The following is an 18,967-nucleotide window of genomic DNA, read 5'->3' as shown; positions in this document are numbered from 1 at the left end:
AAAAAAAACACTGTATATCAAAAAGTGCAGTTCTGAAAGCCACATTACTTTAATGGGGTACTTCACTGTCAGACAAATGCATATCTGCTTATCATAATTTCATAAATGCATAATCAACAATCGTTTTTTGTATATGTAGAGTATAACTAGATATACAATTCTATAAACTGTGTTGTCTTTATTTTAAGGGTCAAGGGCTCTTTTGAAAATAAAGGTTGTAGAGCCCTGTAAAGCTTTATATTGCAGGGGGGAACTACAGTTAAAACTACAGACATTTCACAAAAACATTCGTAGCCTCTACAATGACTGCACAGAGCAGCATGCTGAAACTCACAAAGGCATACACATGCATGCCCCAACCTACCTGCCAGTGGAGGATAATGCTCCAGATGAGCCCGAGAATAAGCTTGTGATTTCCATCAACAATGTCTCCCGCTCCAATATTCACCAAATCAACCTGGAGAAGGGTTTTAGTGACACAAAATCTCATGATGACTTTATTTTCCAAAATCCAGTTACCTTTATACTTTTTTTTTAAATTATCTACTGCATGTTGATCACATTGTTAATATAAAGAACAATTTGTTAGAGCTGTAATTTTGTACAACAGGCCAAGATTTAGCTCTCTTCGAATGTTTAAGCTCTATGATTGGAACACGTTGTTAAAGACAGTTTTTTCTTGCAAAATCAAAGAACAGTAAAGAGATTGATATTTTCTGCACAACCTCCAGCTTCAAGTATCAGCATGCTAAAAACTTAAGTACTGTTGTTTCAACACTCTGTTATATAGTGAGTGGGTTTTTAGAGAGAAAGTTTGGTTCTTTATGCCCATTGACTTATGCAGCTTTCTTCTTAGTACAATAAGTACCGTCTCCTGTGGTGCTGATCACGCTCTCAGACACATTATCCTTCATTCTCACAAAAGGTGGTCCGTTTATGAGGTAGTCAGTAATCCAGGCAGTTGTGAAGGCATCCACTTGTATTTCCAGCAGCTTCTTACATAACAGTGCTGGCTGAATTGTATTAAAAGCACTGTAGAAACCAAGGATGGACACTGCACTCCATGAATGTCTTGCAGCATAAATTAACTAGCTGCTCATGAAGGGGACGAACAATCATCAAAGGATGAGCCTCTACACGGCATGTAACACAGACAGACTGAAGAATCGGCCAATATAGATGTCCTATTACCGGCTAAAATACTAGAACAGGCTGGTCTTGACCTGAACAGCTGGTTCTCCTGTGTCATGCCATGCACTTGTGAAGCTGTTGCTTTGTCTCTCCAATTTAGTGCTTTTGTAGAGTGTTTTAAAATGCACATGCCAAGTGCTTTTAAACCAATACTATCCGTGGATACTCATCATCCTGCATCAGAATTAAAAGGTACCGTGTGTGTGTGCATACTTACATTGTTCTTCTGCAAGATCTGCAGAGCACGGTTGACATTGTTAAGCGAGTGAACACGGGTAAACCCTTTCTCCAACCTCACCTAAACACACAAACACAGATTAAGCAAACAGAAAATATTATTGAGGAATAAATATGTTTTTGGCAAGACTGAATGTTTTCAGTCTTCTACGCAGGGCTTAATTTGAGCCGGAGCGCGCTCTGGAACCTCTGACGTTGGCTCCGCCAGCTATTTATAGCCGTCATCCGCGATCCGCCACCCCTCTTGACAAACAATATTTATTTTAAAAAAAAAAAATCAAATAATTAAACAAATAAATTAAAGTTTGTTTAGTGTCAATGTCTGTTTTTTTAATATCCGTCTTGTTGGTGATTTCTGTCATGAAACGAGATACTGAAAATATCTATGTTACGGAAAAGGAGGGTGCACACTTCCGTTCTATTGGACAGTTAGCCAGAGAGTTTGTAAAGCTGCGCCGGATTTGATGTGACTATCGTTATTAGGCCTACATTACATGCCCAGATTATTTTGGGTGTGGCGCACAGGGTTGCTCGAAAGCGCCCCCCGCACGCTTTTTTTCGCACCGGAGCCACTCATCCTCTGCACTCCGGGACCTCCCACTTTACAAATTAAGCACTGCTTCTACGTGCTCATGAACTTGAGTTAAAGAACAACATATGACAACAGATTTTTCATCTAATAACACAACAACATTTTACTAAAACCCTTTTTGCCATTCCTTGGTTGTGTTTTGGCAATAACTTTAGTTGGTAAGGTTTAGTAAAGGATCATGGCTGGTGCTAAATACATTATTTTTTTCAATACGACTGTCATCCTTACGTAACCCGTTTTGCTGGTTGACTTGGTTGGGTAAACACAAGACTTGACAATGAAAGTTTGCTAATTTATGATTGGGTTTAGCTAATTCATTTATTTGATTGGCTTTGGGGGGAGAGGGGGGTGTGAGCGTGCATGATTGTTTGTCTCATTGTGCTTGTGTTGGCCCTGTGATGAACTGGTGACCTTTCAAGTCCCGCAACCCCCAACCCCTCAGTTCATAAATATCATTTAGTCTTTAGAAATACCAATTAGAACTGGTTGTAGCGCCAGCCCTTTATACCTCATCTTGACATCTTGACATTTCATCAGTTAATCTGCTATTAAATCTTCAGAAAAGTGTGTCTTTCAAGACTTATCTCAGTTGGGTTTTTTTGTATGTTGAAATCAAATTCTATATTTGTTCAAATTTTCTAAAGAAAACAACTTGGTTGGTCAGTGAGGACACTGGAAATGATTTTGTTTGTACTTGTGTGTATTAAACAAAGTCTAAGACAAATGTGCAAATTACAGCTCTGTTACATTTCAGACGTAGCTCCCAACTTTTGTGGAAAACGGGTTTGTAAATCTTCCATACTAAAGCTATAAAGACAAAGCCAGAGACGTCCACGATCTGCTCTTGATCTTGTTTATACAATTTTCCTCTGACTGAATTAAGCAAAACAAACTCTAAACATGTGACATTTACTCAACAACTTGTATGCTCATCAGTTTGTACGTGTCCCTGCTTACTAGATTTGTCATATTCCAGAGTGCATGCATAGGTCTATGCATGAAATCTGCACGCTATCTTTTAACTTATCTAGACTTTTGTTTGTTTTTATATTCATTTAAATTATTTTATTTGTTTCTCTTTATATTCTTTTTTGTATTTTAATGCTTCTTCCACTCCCTGCTGCAATGCTTTTATTTTATGTAAATCACTTTGAATTGTTTGTACATGAAATGTGCTATATAAATAAATTTGATTTGATTTGATAGGTGCGTTTATTCATACCAGCTGCTTTCCTGTCAGCCCCTCCAGCAGCTCCAGCAGGCGTCGTCCATCACATAGGTCTGAGAAAAGATCCTCAACAGGTGGTTTCCTTATCTACAGTGCAAATACACAGACACAGTTTTACACTTGAGAGAACGTACAAAAATACAATCAGAACGGTCATTCAGTGACTGTTCCCCACGATAAACATGACATGATAACCAGATAAATTAGTTATATAAGTGTTGAAGATGTATTTATCTGCTTTGTTTGCAAAAGCAGAAAGACAATCCCTAACCCCGAACTCAGAACAACTACTGCAGAGATGCTACAGTGAATGCACTTGTTTAAAAAGTTCTAAGCATAGAGAGACATCTCTTGAGTAATCACAAACCAGTCTTGCGTTAAATGTGAAAATATCAATTCAAACCCGAGAGGTTGTTCTTAATCAGTGGTGACGAGTATAGGAATAGAAAGTAGCAGCAGCTTCACACTGAGAAAGTTGTTTTTTTTCTGCCGGGAAAAGAATAAGAATAATATCCTGGAGAACAAAGCACCCCACAGTGAACAAAAATTTAATCTTACAATTACAAGTATTACCTGTATTCCATTTACCTTGTCAGGCAACGGGATTCCCAACAGGTTCAGGGTTATGTATTTTTCTGGCAATTTGGACACATTTTTACATTTGTCATTATACATAACAGCAACAACAGGAACGTGTGGGAGCAGCTGATTAAGTTTTCCGAGGCTCCAGTAATGCTTGGAATAAACTCAAAAGATTTGAAGAGGCAGAAACAAAAAGGAGAGAATCTGTTGGATATGAATTTCTGTTCACTGAGAGCCTACCTGCCAACACTGTGCTTCACATCATCAGCTAAGTTATTGCCGAGCTACAAAAACAAAACCCCGATCCATCCAAATCCAATCAAATTTTTGGAGATGTCAAGCACACCTCACTCTGCTACGGTTGGTGAACTAATCTTCATCAGATTTAATTGACATTAATTGAATCAATCTTAATTTAATCTGTTCATAAACGTATTCATTGCTTTTTATTACAGCATTAGAATTTCACTTTAAGATTAATAATTCCACTGTCTTCTTTCTATATCCGAGAAGAAATGTATTTATAGTAGGTGTCTATCAGATAATACTGGAACCAAATTTATAGAATTCATTTTATTGCCATTTTCTTAACTGCCAGCACTACAATTTCAATGCATACAACATTGGACAATGTTGCCAATGTTGAAAATGAAGGAAACCTGTCAGAAGAGGCTGGCTGCTTGGTATAATTAAAAGCAGCATGACTAAAAGCAGACTTTAATAAATTTGAAAAGAAAATTCTGTTCTTCTAATTTAGAAGAGTCTCAATGCGTCTAATAAGATATAAGAAAGCCTTTCGTAAAGCTAGAACTGCTTATTATTCAACATTGACAGAAGTGAATAAGAAAAATTCCAGATATTTTTTCAGCACTGTAGCCAGGCTGACGAAGAGTCCAAGCTCCGTTGGGACAGGTATTCCTTTAACTCAATAGTCATGATTTCATGAGCTTCTTTGCAGAGGTGGGTAGTAACGAGTTACATTTACTCCGTTACATTTACTTGAGTATTTTTTTTAAAAAAAATTGTACTTCTAGGAGTAGTTTTAAATCACTATACATTTTACTTTTACTCGAGTAGATTTGTGCAGAAGAAACTGTCCTCTTACTCCGCTACATTAGGCGACAATGAGCTGGTTACTTCTCTTCTTACCTCTTTGGTATTCTACGCGTCATTATTTTTATCCCCCGCGTACGCCTCATTTTAATGTTTTATTCTGACAGAGAGAGACTTCCACCAAAAGCTCTACCACCTGACTGTGTTTCACCAATCAGACGCAGCCGTGCAGTCTCGTCACGTGACCATACTGAATCTCAGCGGCGGGACGGGTTAGCTTTACAGTTTACAGTCGTAGCAAACAAACAAAGAAATAGATGAAAAATGTCAGAATCAACGGTCGGCAATGAAAACACAGACAAGGTAAACATACTGAAAGCATGTTTACCTTGTAAGGGAAAAATTCATTCCTATATGCATTGTATTGAGTGTTACTGTGTATAACCTGTAATAACCTCCTGCAAGACACCACCTGTTTTTCTCTCTTCCTTTCAATGAGGGCATTGTGTGCTCGCAATGTGATTAAACAACGTTAAGGAGGATGGTGGCAAAGATGGTACAGTTTCAAGGTAGCCTTGGCTGCAGGAAGGGAGGGAAAATAGATTAAAACGCTTGAACATATCAAAGGAGCGATTACGTAATAATCTGTATTATAACTGAATTGTTTTTGCCCAAGAGGTCAGAGCAGCTCTGTATTCTGTACTGTGTTGTTCTCTCTTGCAAGATATTATTAAAAGCATCTCATCTCCTCAGAAAATAACTGACTCTGTGCCTTACTAAAATTTCCACCACAATCTTACAAAAAGTGTGTCAACCAAAACAAACGGACATTTCAGCATTCAAAAACTCAACATCTAACTTGATCAAACATGTCGCGGTAAGTTTCCTAAATTAGTTTTTTCCCCATGGATAGGTGAATGTTTGTTTTTTAGGTTACATATGTTTTAAACATTTCCTAAGTCTCTTTTATTTTTTATTTAAGTTCTTGAATTTACCTGGATTATTTAAATTTAAGCCATTTTGTAATTAATTAATTCATTTTAATTTATTTTATCAATTGGATGAACTCTAATTTGCCTAAAGATGATTATTTTGTATTTTTGTCTGTCTGATTGAATGCTTGTGTTAACAAATAAATCAGACGTTACTCAACAGTTACTCAGTACTTGAGTAGTTTTTTCACCAAGCACTTTTTTTACACTTACTCAAGTAATTATTTGGATGACTACTTTTTACCCTTACTTGAGTCATATTATTCTGAAGTAACAGTACTTTTACTTGAGTACAATTTTTGGCTACTCTACCCACCTCTGCTTCTTTGCCAATAAAATTCTTTCTGTCACATCAAAGATTCATGGAATCCTTCCCACTAATGTCACTGATTTATTATCAAGTACAGCAGCTTTTGAAGTATTCGTATTTAGACCAGTTGATCTCTCTGAGCTAATAACAACAAAAGTCTCTTCTAAACCATCAACTTATAATTTAGACCCAATCCCAACCAGACTTTTCAAGGAGGATTTTCACCTTAATCAACACTTCCATATTGGATTTGATCAATCTGTCTTTGTTGACAGGCTATTAACCACAGAGTTTTAAGGTTGCTGTGATTAAACCTTTCCTTAAAAAACCTACTCTTGATCCATGATGATTAGCTAATTATCGACTTATATCCAATGTCCATTTTATGTCTAAAGTTCTTGAGAAAGCTGTTCACTTTGTGATAATTTTCACAAAAATAATCTATTTTGTCTTCAAAAACAGCCCTGGTGAAAGTTACAAATGGCCTAAGAGGTAAGACTAAAGAGTTGAATTAAAGACAGAAGAAAGCAGGAATGTGTCTTACCTTTGCCAACTGTGAGTTTACCCATTTTGTGAAAGTCTTCTTTTGAACGTCCTCTCTTTCATCTGCCAGGACAAACAAAACATACTCGGTAAGAAAAAAAGAAGGTGTACATACAGTATTTGAGTGTTACTGTGGGAAAAAAAACAGGTCAAGTCAGATATATGGAACAAGACTGAAACTTTCTGGACATAAAACTGAGCACATTAACAAAAGCTAACTTGCTAATATGGATATACGCGGATCTCGAGTGATCTAAATAGCGTCTGAAGGATGCCGACTTTCACCGAAATGTTATCGGTGAGTAGATGAACGTATTTTATGCCAGAAATAAGGTCCAGGTATAAAAAATGAAGTCCCCTTTAAGTTCTTCTAAAACCTCCTGCCTTATCCGTGTGTGCATTTGGGCCCTTCTCCACTCCCCACCATCGCCCCTGTAGGTAAACCAAGCACTTAGGATAATAACTTGTTGAATGAACATAAAAATGAAAAAATGGAACCAATTTCCACACAAATATGTGGTTTTCTTTTAGCTTTAAGCAATTACACTGCAGCAAATTAATTTGTTTGGGTTGGGTCAACATAATCTATTAGGGTTGATCAAATTGATTTACTAGGACGACAATATCAGTTTAAATTGTGTTTAGTTTGGTAGAACTAATTTAACACCTTTTCAGTTTATTTTTATGGGGTTTATTCAAATCACTTTCAATCAGAATTATTAATATTTTTATCATAATTGATATTTATAGTATTATTCATACAAGGAGCTCACTTGAGAACCACAACCTGAGGCAAATGGCTAGCTGAAAAAAGCTTTATCCTCTTAAATTGGCATGACCCTGCATCTGTAGATATATGTATGCCTTCAGCTGTAAAAGATAATGGCCCTGTTCATATGTATGTGTAGTGTGTGTAAACGTGCATTTATGTGTGTTGTCAGGAAAATTCAGTGTTAGAATTAGTAGGGAGGAAAGGAACGAGCCCGAGACTGAAGCCCAATCAATAGACCATTTCAACTGTTGCTCAGTTACTGAAACCTGCAGTAGCTTTAAACAAACAAACACACACACACACACACACACAAAGCTAACGTTATCAAGACATTTCAATGACTCCCATTCATCGTGCACCTGAATACAAACCATGACTGTGTCTTTAACCATTACCAGATTATTCCTAACCCTATCCTTAACCTAACCTAAATTTATACTTTTGCTTAATCCTAATCAGGACCCCAGAAATCCGCTGAATTTTGCTTAATTGGGGTCTGGCATTGGTCCAAAAACATTAGTACATCATACCAAAAAAGATTTGAATGAGTTAACAAGAACACTCAGACATTCACACAAGACTTATGCATGTCCATGCTAAGGCTTGGCTACCCATGTAGCAAGCACACAGCACCATGCATCTCAATAAAGACACATCAACACAAATCGCTGAATCTCAGTTGGAAATATGATAAAATTAACTCTGCCACACCAGACAGAACCTCAGGTGCAGGCTGTGTAAATATGCCCCCAAGACAGTCCAGCACACATTAGCAAAGTGCAAGATGCCAGCAGGTATGGCATACATGACACGCCAAAACCAAGTGACATCAACAGCCTACAGGTATGGGTTAAAAGTACCAAAGTAAGAGATGCCTGCAAAAGTGGTAAAGAATGACCAAGCTAAGATTCTGTTGGACTTACAGATCCAGTATGGTAAAGACTAACTAACCAGACATTGTGACAGTGGTGGGCCGTCAGGGCCTGCAAGGCCTTCTCTGCTGGCCTAAACAATATCTTAAACAAAATAAAATGAACATCTGTTTGTGATTTTCTTAATTATTATTTTCATATCTTACTATTTTATTGTCTGTCCATTTCCTTTCCCCTGGCTGCGCTGCTGCCAGACTGTATTTTCATATTGACGCATTTAACCAATCATATTTCAGCTATCATTGGTTGCCAGGCAAACAAATCTGCCGGGAGGCCAGAACAATCTGGGTCTGCTGGCCCTAACTACATCTAGAATGTAGAAGACAGCGTAGCGAACCCCGAACCAATGTTATTAGACTGCCTCTGACGGCCCCCAACAGCCCATTGCAGGCGTAGGTGGTCTGATTGGCTCTAAGCGGACATATGGAAACGTCATTTTAATCACATTCGATGATTGGGTAGATTTTGACATGACATCTGATGCTACAAAAAAATACATTAGTGCTAGTGCTAGTCGAGTTATTGAATTCACGAATATTGAGGAGCTTTTATAAGATATAGTTGAGTTATTAATAGACTATTAATAATAATAATAATTATTATTAATTAATTATTTACCTAACAACTATTAATAATAGTTGTTACGTAAATTTCCTTTTTATACAAAACATCAATGGCTAAAGGAGGAGGAGAAGTTGATTTGGTGGCAAATTTATTGTTGCAGCCATTTGCCCAGAGGACTTTTACTGAAAAGCTGGACATCGTAAAGAAAGGTCGGCTAACTCCGAAGTTAGCGAACCTGGCACAAGCCGGTAAAGGATTTGTATGTCACTTTCAATCAGCACATTACGAACGATACCCCTGGCTTACGGGCTCCGAGGAAAACGGCAAGTTCTATTGTTGGGAGCTTCTGTTGTTTGGTACTGATCGCCATGGTGTTTGGAGCCATAGCGGATTTTCCAATTTGGCTTGTCTAAGCAAGGCAGCGGGAAGACACCAAAGCACTGCCGGCCATCTGCGAGTTCAATAAAGCGCTTGTAATGTCTGCACATCGTGTGTTCCCTGCCGCATTAATTCTTCACAAGTAGATTTTAACATTTTACTTAATAATATTGTAATATGATGTAATTGATGATTTTATGAATCACGTTGCTGTAGTAGTTTTATAGGCTTTATTAAGGGGGCACTGAAGGGTTGCCAACAGTCCCTTGAAATACGGAATCGTCCCGTATTTAGAAACAAAAGTACGGTTCTGTATTGAGCTGAAACGGGACACAATTTTGTAAAAATGCAGGAAATTGCATCTAAGAAATGCAAAATTTTATGGGGGAGGACCCCCAGACCCCCGCACAAATGAGGTGTCCCTAATTACAGTTGCCGACCATACTGAAGGCCCATGTGTGAAATGCACGGCCCGCCACTGCATTGTGATGACCAGCAAACTACAAAAGAAGGCAGAATTTAAGGATGTAGCAATCCCAAGCAACAAATTCTACTGGGCTTTATTCTATTTAGGGGCAAAATACCTCCATTGCTCTCCATTGCTCGCAAAATACAATATACTTTATTCTTTACAAGAAAATCAATTCTTGCGGAGAAGATAGGCCGTACTGGCTACCAATCAGAATGTTAAAATGGAAGGAATCAATCCTGCAGATCAATTGCTTAAATTACTTACGCCAAATCTCTGCAGTTAAACAACAGTGTGGGTTGGAGAGCGGTGATAAAAACCACATGCAGTTGCATCACAGCAACAGTTCAAATAATAGGCAAATTGAGTGTTAGATTTAGTGGAAGTGGGAGTGGGGGGCAGACTAATAGAGTCTGCTGAAACTAGGTGGCTTTCAATTGATCAGTTTCTCAGCTGATAATGCTAAGAGAAGCTGGAAGGCTACTTCGATCGGATTTGTTAGCTAGTTTGTTTGTTAGCAGTATTGAGCATGATAAAACAACACAAATCCCAAAAGCTTAATTTCAGGAGGCAGACATGTTCACAAGTAATTTTTTTCCATGTCTAAGTCAAGTCTCAAGTCTTTGTGTTAGCAATTAATTTGCCAACAGTTAACCTAGGCTACTTAACCAAAGTCCTTCCCAAATTTCACAGGCTGCTGGAGATAAATCAGCAACACTGTGTAGTGAACAAAGAAGCTATGATCTGAATATAGTTTACACTGTTTACTTTGATTTAGGGATACTATTCTTGATTTAGGCTCATACTATTCTAATATACTCGTACTCGTACTCATTAAAGTTAACCGATACCATGAACCGATACCAATTTATTGCATGAAGACCGCGATCAGAGGGTGTCCAAGTCCTGGTGTGCAATATATACAACTACACAAAAATATATATTTTTTATTTACTATAGCAGTACTTTGTATGTACTCATTTCATAATACAGAAGAAAACTCTATTCCTAAAAAAATTATTTAAAAAAAAAGATACTCAGAGAATCCCATATTTCGCTGTTAACACAGTTGCGCAGGTGGGAATTATGAGACTGTGACACATCAAAGGCTGAAGGACAACATTAAAATAGAGAAACACGCAAGAGGGAAAATGGAGAGCTTTCTGGTGTGGAGCAAACCACCAACCACCAGTGTAGAGACTGCCGACAACCCACCACCGAAAGAAAAGAGAAAAAAAACAGTCAGCTGACAGTATCATGAAAGTTACCGTCTTATGGCTTCCGTTGGACCGGGGATGTCAACAATCCTCAGCCCGAGTGCGTCCTGTCAGGAGAAGTTAGCTAATGCTAACTTAACTGCTAGTTAGCTAATGCTAACTTAACTGCTAGTTAGCTCATTCTTCTGCATCGAACTACCCAAGCATCTCCCACCACGCGATTGAGCAACTTGTATTTGGCATTAGTAAATAATAATGCACATTTACAGATATTTTATATGATATGAGTGATAACACGTGTTATAAGGACTATTTTGCTTAATAGGTGTGCCTTGAGATTTTTACTTGTCCTTTGGTGTGCCTTGAGCACAAAAAGTTTGGGAACCACTGGGCTAGTGAGACCGAAACCTGTCTTCCAATTCATTACATTTTTTTGTGGTAAAAGTATCGGCATCGGTACTCGGTATCGGCAAGTACTCAGATCCAAGTATCGGTATCGTATCGGTTTGAAAAAAAGTGGTATCGCTGCATCCCTACTTTGATTAGTTTGCTGGCAGTACCTTTCGATGCGCGCCAAGTTTCCCTTTCACATTACAGAAAGATTGACCTGTCCTTGTGTGTTTTCAGGTGCCTGAAGAAGTTGGACGTAGTATAGCCGGCATTATTTATCCTGATAACACACACTTTGCGAGTGGCCGTTTGCTTGTTTGCTATCTGCGTGAACGCTTTATAACCAAATGTGACAGCTTAGGGCACAGTTCCAGATGAGCTTGGCATTGCCATGGTTACAGTAGTTTTGATATCAGTGGCTGCCTGCACACATGCGTGAGGCTATGTTGCGCTCAGCCTGCCATCAGCCTTGTCATACACAGCAATGAATGAAATAAAGATCAGAAACAATAATTTCCTGTAATGAAGATTGTTTACGAGTCCCAGACCTCGAGTCCAAGTCAAGTCTCAAGTCTTCTGAGGGCAAGTCTGAAGTCAAGTTTCGAGTCTGTGCGATTTGAGTGCGACTCAAGTCATCAAATAGTTTATTGAACCATATAAAATTGGGTTATGGCGGGCAGCAATCATAACCACAAACCAAACAAATAAACTGTTTCTTAAGCTTACAATTATAATAAAAATTACTTTATGATGGAAGAAGTTGTCAGATAAACCAAAGTTGTAATTAATACAGAAATAAATAGAATAAACAATCAAAAATGAGTAAAAATGTTAAATTATTTGTCATGCATTAAAGCTGCCGTCGGCAGTTTTTCAAAATTTCGAGTCTAAAGTCGGAAAATTCGAACTAATACAACTTTCAGGTCCCTCCCCCTCTGTGGACGAGGTTGTGCACGTGAGTTCACACCAGTGTGCGCGCACACAAGCTGGGGACAGACTCACGCTCAGCATGGAAGACGTGGTTGGTGACTGTTCTGCTCAGATAATAGATAAATAATAAACCTAACGTGATTGGTTAAAAACAGCCGGGAGCGCTCCATTTTTGCGAGCACGATTACAGGCTTCAGAGGGAGCTACAGAATTCGGGATTTTTTCCTAGACAGCCTATTTAATATTCTCCTTTCAGAATCCCATGACAGTTCAAGCTAATATGACTAAAAAAAAGTTGCAGACAGCAGCTTTAAATCCTTATGTAAGATGCAATAAGCACTAAAGGGAAGATTATATAACAAACTGTAGTGCATTTGGCCTTTTTTTTCCCATTAGTTTTTAGTAAGTTTAAAAATACACATTTTAAATGCACACTGACCATTATTTGCATACTTTTGTTACATCTAAATCATTGTCTCAAGTGAATTTACCCATTACATGTTCAGAAAAAACAGCTGACTGACTTTTGGGTTTCTTTTCCCAATAGTGAAGATAATGAAGCTTTATGAGAGCAGCCAATGTAAAACAATCCGGATCCAATGTCAACGGAAACAAGCCTGTGAAAGAATTGAGATACGGCCTTATAACTGTAAATGAATATTTAAGAAAATGATCCTGTAGTGCTCCACATTCGAGTTTCAAGTGGAAGAGCCGGGACAATATTCAAATAATATGTTAATCAACAGTCTTCCACCAACTGTCATCGATATGGCAAATAACTGCCTGGTTATTATTCAGAACTTGTATTCGTCAAACTGTAATGCATTTCTAATGGTGTGCGTAAAAGATGTGTGTACCATCTGATCCATCTCGGTTGGTGCTCTGAAGAGACATGTCAGCGTTCTAATGAAGCTCAGGGAAAAGTGTGAGGACAGAAGCCCCAGGAGGGCAAAGAAGTGATCTGTTTACATTGACAGTGATGCTCAGCACAAAACTCGTGTTTGTCGTTGTTTTGGCCGCTGCTACAATAAGTACCATAGCCATAAGTAACACTTATGGCTATTAGACACGAAAGGAATCTGAGAGCAAATCCGATCGGAGCAGGTCATTACTGAGAGATGAAACAAAGGATTCATGGAGGGGAAGGAAAACGGAGAGTTAGCTAATGAAGAGAGAGAGGTCACGCTGACATCCTCGTTGTTGGGCAAACGTGCATCACGAGAATCTACCTGACAAAAAGCTGATTTATCTCTGGTTCATTCCAACTTTCAGCTGATCCTCAAATTTTGTGGGTGTGCAGAAAAAGGCAAATAAGAATTAATTAGAAAAATAACAGCATGGCAAATTAAATACAAAACAGCTTGTATAATGTGAGAAATCTGTAAGTGTCAGTGGTTCATAAAGATGCAGCCAAAAAGAAGGTGAGATATCTAATTGCAACTTTTGGGGGACTGTGCATGAGAAGGGAAACACGGAAACACAATAGCATCGATTCCATGAACATAGAAGCCTGAGAACGATTACACGGTCGGTGGGAGATAGGCCAAGTTTACTTTATATCTGTAGTTTAATCCAGAGATGTCCACAGAGTTCATCTAAGCGTCTGTTTAACTACTTTTCTATCAAGTGGACATTTTAGTTCAAATAGTGTATAAATATAGTTTGAGAGGCAGCAGTTGAGAAAAAAACATTTTCGTTAACACTAAAATCTGTCGTCCTAGTTCCGAAAGGAAAGGAAAAGCATGTTCCTTTCATGTATTTATGCCAGATCAGCCTGCCTGGTTAAAAGGGTGGATGAGCAGTCAACCTGTTTTTATCCCAAAGCATCAAACCCTGCCATTTTGTCAATTTTTGTCAATATTTTGTCTTAAATATGGACAAAGATTAATTTGGTGTTGGTGCCTGACGACATCACACAGTAAAAGCAAATCCAGCAGGTGCCAATCTGGAGAGTTTACTTATGAATTGACAACAAGGTCCTCATAAGGTGAAGTCTATGGCAGCTGTTCTCAACCTTGCAAACAGTAAGGCACAAAACGTGGACGTCGCAATGCTTAATGCTCCAGGCATTGGGTGTCATTTCATGCAACTGTCACACTGTATAGTGTAAGTGGTGTGACATATTCACAGCTTAGGTCAGCTGGAGGAGTGGAGGGGGAAGTCACAGGACTCTTAAACATGGTTTGGTTATTACATCTATTTTGGTAACTAACTTTGGGTAACAAATTTCAGTGGGTTGGGTTTAGGAACTAAAATTATTTGGAGCTATAACGCATTGCTTAATTATGTTAATTCAACACCTTGGATACTGATGCAGTCAGTCACAGTTTCTCTATTTGTTTGTTTGTTTCCTTTTTATTTTACACAGCAATTCTCTTGAGATATAAAAAAATCTCTTTCTGAGAAGAACGTGGCCAAAAAAAACAGCATTATATAATATCAAAATATTAGTGTTGAAACATACTGCCAAAAAGAGGTTGGGGTGGAAAAGTCTGCACATGAGGTTGTTGCAATAAGTGCTTCTGTAAAAGGGTTGGAGACTCAAGACACTGCAACAAATATTCCATCATCTACAGTGCATGATATCATTAAAAGATTGACAAAATCTAGTAACATCTGTGCATGAAAGCCATCGGCAAAAATCTGTATCTGATGCCCATGATCTTTAGGGCTCGCAGGATAGAACTGCATTAAGAACTGGCATATTTATTTCATGGAAACGTCTGCATGGTTTTGTGCACTTCTAGAAATCAAAGTCTGTTAAAGGTTTGCCATACTACAACAAAAATGCAGATTAAAGTTCTATCGTGCAAAAAAAAAAGAAGCTATATGTTAATCTAATCCAAAAACACTGCTAACTTCTCTGGGCAAAGACATCATGGATGCTGTGTCCTCCATTCTAAAGAGGAGAACGACCCACGAGCTAATTGTTCGGAGCTCAGTTCAAAGGCAAGGCATCTTTATTTATATAGCAGCGCATTTCATACCACAGGCAACTCAATGTGCTTTACATAAAGACAAGGCATTTAAAAGAACAGCATAAAGCACCATAAAAACAAGCAATTTAAAGAGAAAAAAAAAATTGAATAAAAATTAAAACACAGTTCAAAGCAATCAAAGAAGAGGGGATAAAGAAAGATAAACTCAACCATAAGCACAACGAAAGAGAAATGTTTTTAACCTGGATTTAAAAGTGCTTACAGTTGGGGCTGATTTCAGTTCTGCTGGTAGTTTGTTCCAGTTGTGTGCAGCATAACAGCTAAAAGCTGCTTCACCGTGTCTAGTTTGAACTCTGGGTTCCACTATCTGACCTGAGCCAGCAGACCTCAGAGCTCTGCTGGGTTTATACTCTGCTAGCATGTCATTCATGTGTTCTGGACCTAAACCATTCTGTGATTTGTAGACGAGTAGCAGAACTTTAAAATCTATTCTGTGTCTGACCGGGAGCCGATGTAAAGACTTGAGAACTGGGGTGATGTGATGTGATCTCTTTGTTCTGGTTAAAACTCGGGCTGGAGCGTTCTGAATGAGCTGCAGCTGTTTGAGACTCTTTTGGGGGAGTCCAGTCAGAAGACCGTTACAGTAGTCAAGTCTGCTGGAGATGAAAGCATGAATCAGCTTCTCCTGATCTGTTTGGGACATGAAACCCTTAATTCTGGATATGTTTTTAAGTTGATAAAAGGCTGATTTGGTGACTGATTTGATATGATTGTTGAAGGTCAGGTCTGAGTCTATCAGCACGCCGAGGTTCCGGACTTGGTCTTTAGTTTCTAGAAACAGTGACTCAAGATGTTTCCTGACAGCAAACCTCTTCTCTTTGTTGCCAAACACAATGACCTCATTTTTTTCATGCAGTTCAAAAGCCTTCGTCTCTGCTGGTGTGGGGGTTCTAGTGTCTGTGAAATTGACAACATGCACATCTGGAAAGGCACCATCAATGCTGAAAGGTACATATAGGTTTTAGAAGCTCGGTTTTGGAAGAGTTTGCTTCAGTCTAGGCTTTTCCATCATTGAAAACACATGGCACTTCATTCATTAAAACATTAATTCATTCATGCATTCATTCATTATCGTCCATTCATGCGTTCATTAATTTATTATTCATTCATTATATCCATTAACCTCTTTAAGTTTGCGGAGAGGCTGGAGCTTATCTCATCAGCAAAGGTCACCTTAGATAGGTTGTCATTCTATTGCAGAGCCAACACAAAGACAAACAACCACACAGAATCACCAGTTAACCCAGTGGTTCGCAAACCGGGGGGCGCAGAGCAATTACGGGGGGGGGGGGGGGGGGGGGGGGCACGGGTGGAATGCATGAATCAATCAATCCATAAATGATGCTGCTAGCATAACATGGATAAGTTTTTGATGGAGTTCCCATGTAAATGCAAAGCAGAGGATGAAGCATTGCCAAATGTGCTTCCGAAGCAATTTCCTTCCATGGCAAAGAAAAGAAGATATGATGGCACGTGTACAACAGAGGGTAATGAGGAGAGACCGCAGTGTGTTGTCTGTCTTAAAGCGCTAGCTTGTGACAGCTTGAAGCCGAACAAGCTAAGACCCCACTTGGAGACAAAACATCCAGAGCACAAAAAATAGCCAGTTGAGTTTTTCAGACAAAAACTCGTAAACTGCCGTGCTCAACAGTCGTTTTTTTTACTAAAGATAAAGTACAGATGAATCTTTTTTTTGTGTTTTACAAAAAATTTCTTACATACCAAATGGGGGCCCCGCAGAGAAAGTTTGGGAACCGCTGAGTTAACCTAACATGCATGTTTTTGGACTTAAAGAGGAGACCAGAAAACCACCAACACGTAGCTGGAACTCGGCTCACAGGAAGCAGGGGGGTAAGAAAATGTACATGCACGATGTTGCTAATATGGGATGTCATACAGCTTCATGTCAAAAGAGGCGAACTATCCCTTTAAAAACTGTTTACCTTGTTTGGTGTGATTTTATCAAAGCAAAACCTTGCAGTTATTTTTTTTTTCATTTTGACACACTGTATTAACACAATGGACCTAAAATCACACAAAAAACATCAAATCGGAGCAGGAAATAGATTATTTTCCTGTGAAAACCACATCGAGCACTTTCCCTCGTATAGCCCGTTTTTACCGTTTCTTCCTTTTATATTCCTTTTAACATTCGGGAGGAAGTAAATGATCGATCATAAGTCTGGTTTTACTTGGTCTATCAACACAATTCAACAACTGGTCTATAGTTTGAAGTCCACACTTTCAACACAAGTTGAAACCGACTCAGCGAGGCTGCTACATCATCTCAAATCGGTCATGTGATTTGGACGTGATCACACTGCCCAGTCTGTCTGGTGGGGCACAGAGACCATGTTCAAGCAGTATATTGTGAATAAAAAAAAAAAGATTCACCTGTGCTTTGCCTGTATGCGACTCACATAAAGGTGACATTAAACCAATCAATGATTGAGAGTCCACAACCATCCCATTGGATGTTTTGAAATGGGGCTCGTACACCACATACTATCAAACTACACTCATTTGTTTGGAGGCTTATATGCACGAGTAGATATACACCCTCTTCATTCCATTTCTTAGATGTCAGTTCTTTCCCTGAGCACTGTTTTCTTTTTGCTTTCTCATCTGTCGGTCCTGTTTCCTCCTTTTCTCTCACTCTGCTCATCCATTTACTCTTATTCTGTATCTTTTAGAATTTCTTACGTCTCCAAACATCCTTTTTTTTTCTTCCCTATTCTGCACCCTCCACTTACTCCTCTCTTGCAAATTGTTCCCTAAAGAGATAATCCAAAAGACCAATTTGCTTCCTGATTTTAACTTCTCCAGTTCCTAATTGGCTAGAGGAGATCTAAGGGGATTTTCAAAGGGGTGGAACTCCATTCAAATCAGATTCCCTTCTTTCTTAGGCTAAGACACACATTTTTAGAAGAACTCTTACATTATAAGACTCAAATCTGGAACTGTATAATGATGCCCTGTCACCCCATTACTGGCTCCGTGTTTTATTTGCCTAATTGAAATCGATCCCCAAAAATTGTGGAAAAAGTCAAATAAAAACGTTCATGTTTCGACACCCTTCTACCAGAGTCATTCAGTTCAGTTAAGTTCAGTTCAGTTTCATAAATACAGCACCAGATTTTGTAAATTCAGCATCGTATGAAAAATCATTATTCACTTAAGTGCTTCGGCACTAAAAACATGTACAATGTTCACTCAAAGACATATTTAAAAGGCAGAGAGTCAGGACAACTGTTACTACAGCTGCTTCCTTTGTTGTCCTTGACTGATTAGAATGGAAGCTGGGAGATGTTTCAATGGCAGGAGAGAGACGTTACTCTAGCCGGAAAGCTCTGGCAATGTCTTAAAATTGCTCGATTGGTCACTGATCACTTTTAAAAGATTTTTTTTTTTTTAAATGCCATTTTAATTCAATTTTGATCACTTTTCCCTAAAACTAAGCGTAAGAAATGCATTCAGTTCAGACTACTGTCTGAAAAACAAAGAGACAGAAGTCGCAGCTTTGCTGCCATGTTGGTTTTCCAGGACTAAAGTAGAAATTACAAACACTCAAACAAGCATTTTGAAAGA

At 38.6% G+C, this 18,967-nt stretch overlaps 1 protein-coding gene and 1 long non-coding RNA gene across 3 annotated transcripts in view; one reads left to right on the top strand and one right to left on the bottom strand.

Moving 5' to 3' along the window:
• Window positions 1–18,967, top strand: part of LOC142391332 (uncharacterized) — a 397,679-nt gene that overhangs the window by 159,691 nt on the left and 219,021 nt on the right. The window lies entirely within an intron of this gene.
• The window catches only part of dmd (dystrophin), a 215,905-nt gene that overhangs the window by 152,466 nt on the left and 44,472 nt on the right, over window positions 1–18,967 (bottom strand). For both annotated transcript variants that reach the window (XM_075477434.1, XM_075477432.1), the window contains exons 2-5: window positions 6,730–6,791; window positions 3,243–3,335; window positions 1,409–1,489; window positions 365–457 (exon numbers count right to left, since the gene is read on the bottom strand). In XM_075477434.1, the coding sequence (XP_075333549.1) occupies window positions 365–457; window positions 1,409–1,489; window positions 3,243–3,335; window positions 6,730–6,791 (329 nt within the window). The remainder of the gene's footprint in view (window positions 1–364; window positions 458–1,408; window positions 1,490–3,242; window positions 3,336–6,729; window positions 6,792–18,967) is intronic.

Source organism: Odontesthes bonariensis, chromosome 11, assembly GCF_027942865.1.
Source record: "Odontesthes bonariensis isolate fOdoBon6 chromosome 11, fOdoBon6.hap1, whole genome shotgun sequence".
Lineage (NCBI taxonomy): Eukaryota > Metazoa > Chordata > Actinopteri > Atheriniformes > Atherinopsidae > Odontesthes > Odontesthes bonariensis.
Note: the sequence above shows the minus strand (reverse complement) of the source record. Positions and strands in the feature narration are given on the sequence as shown.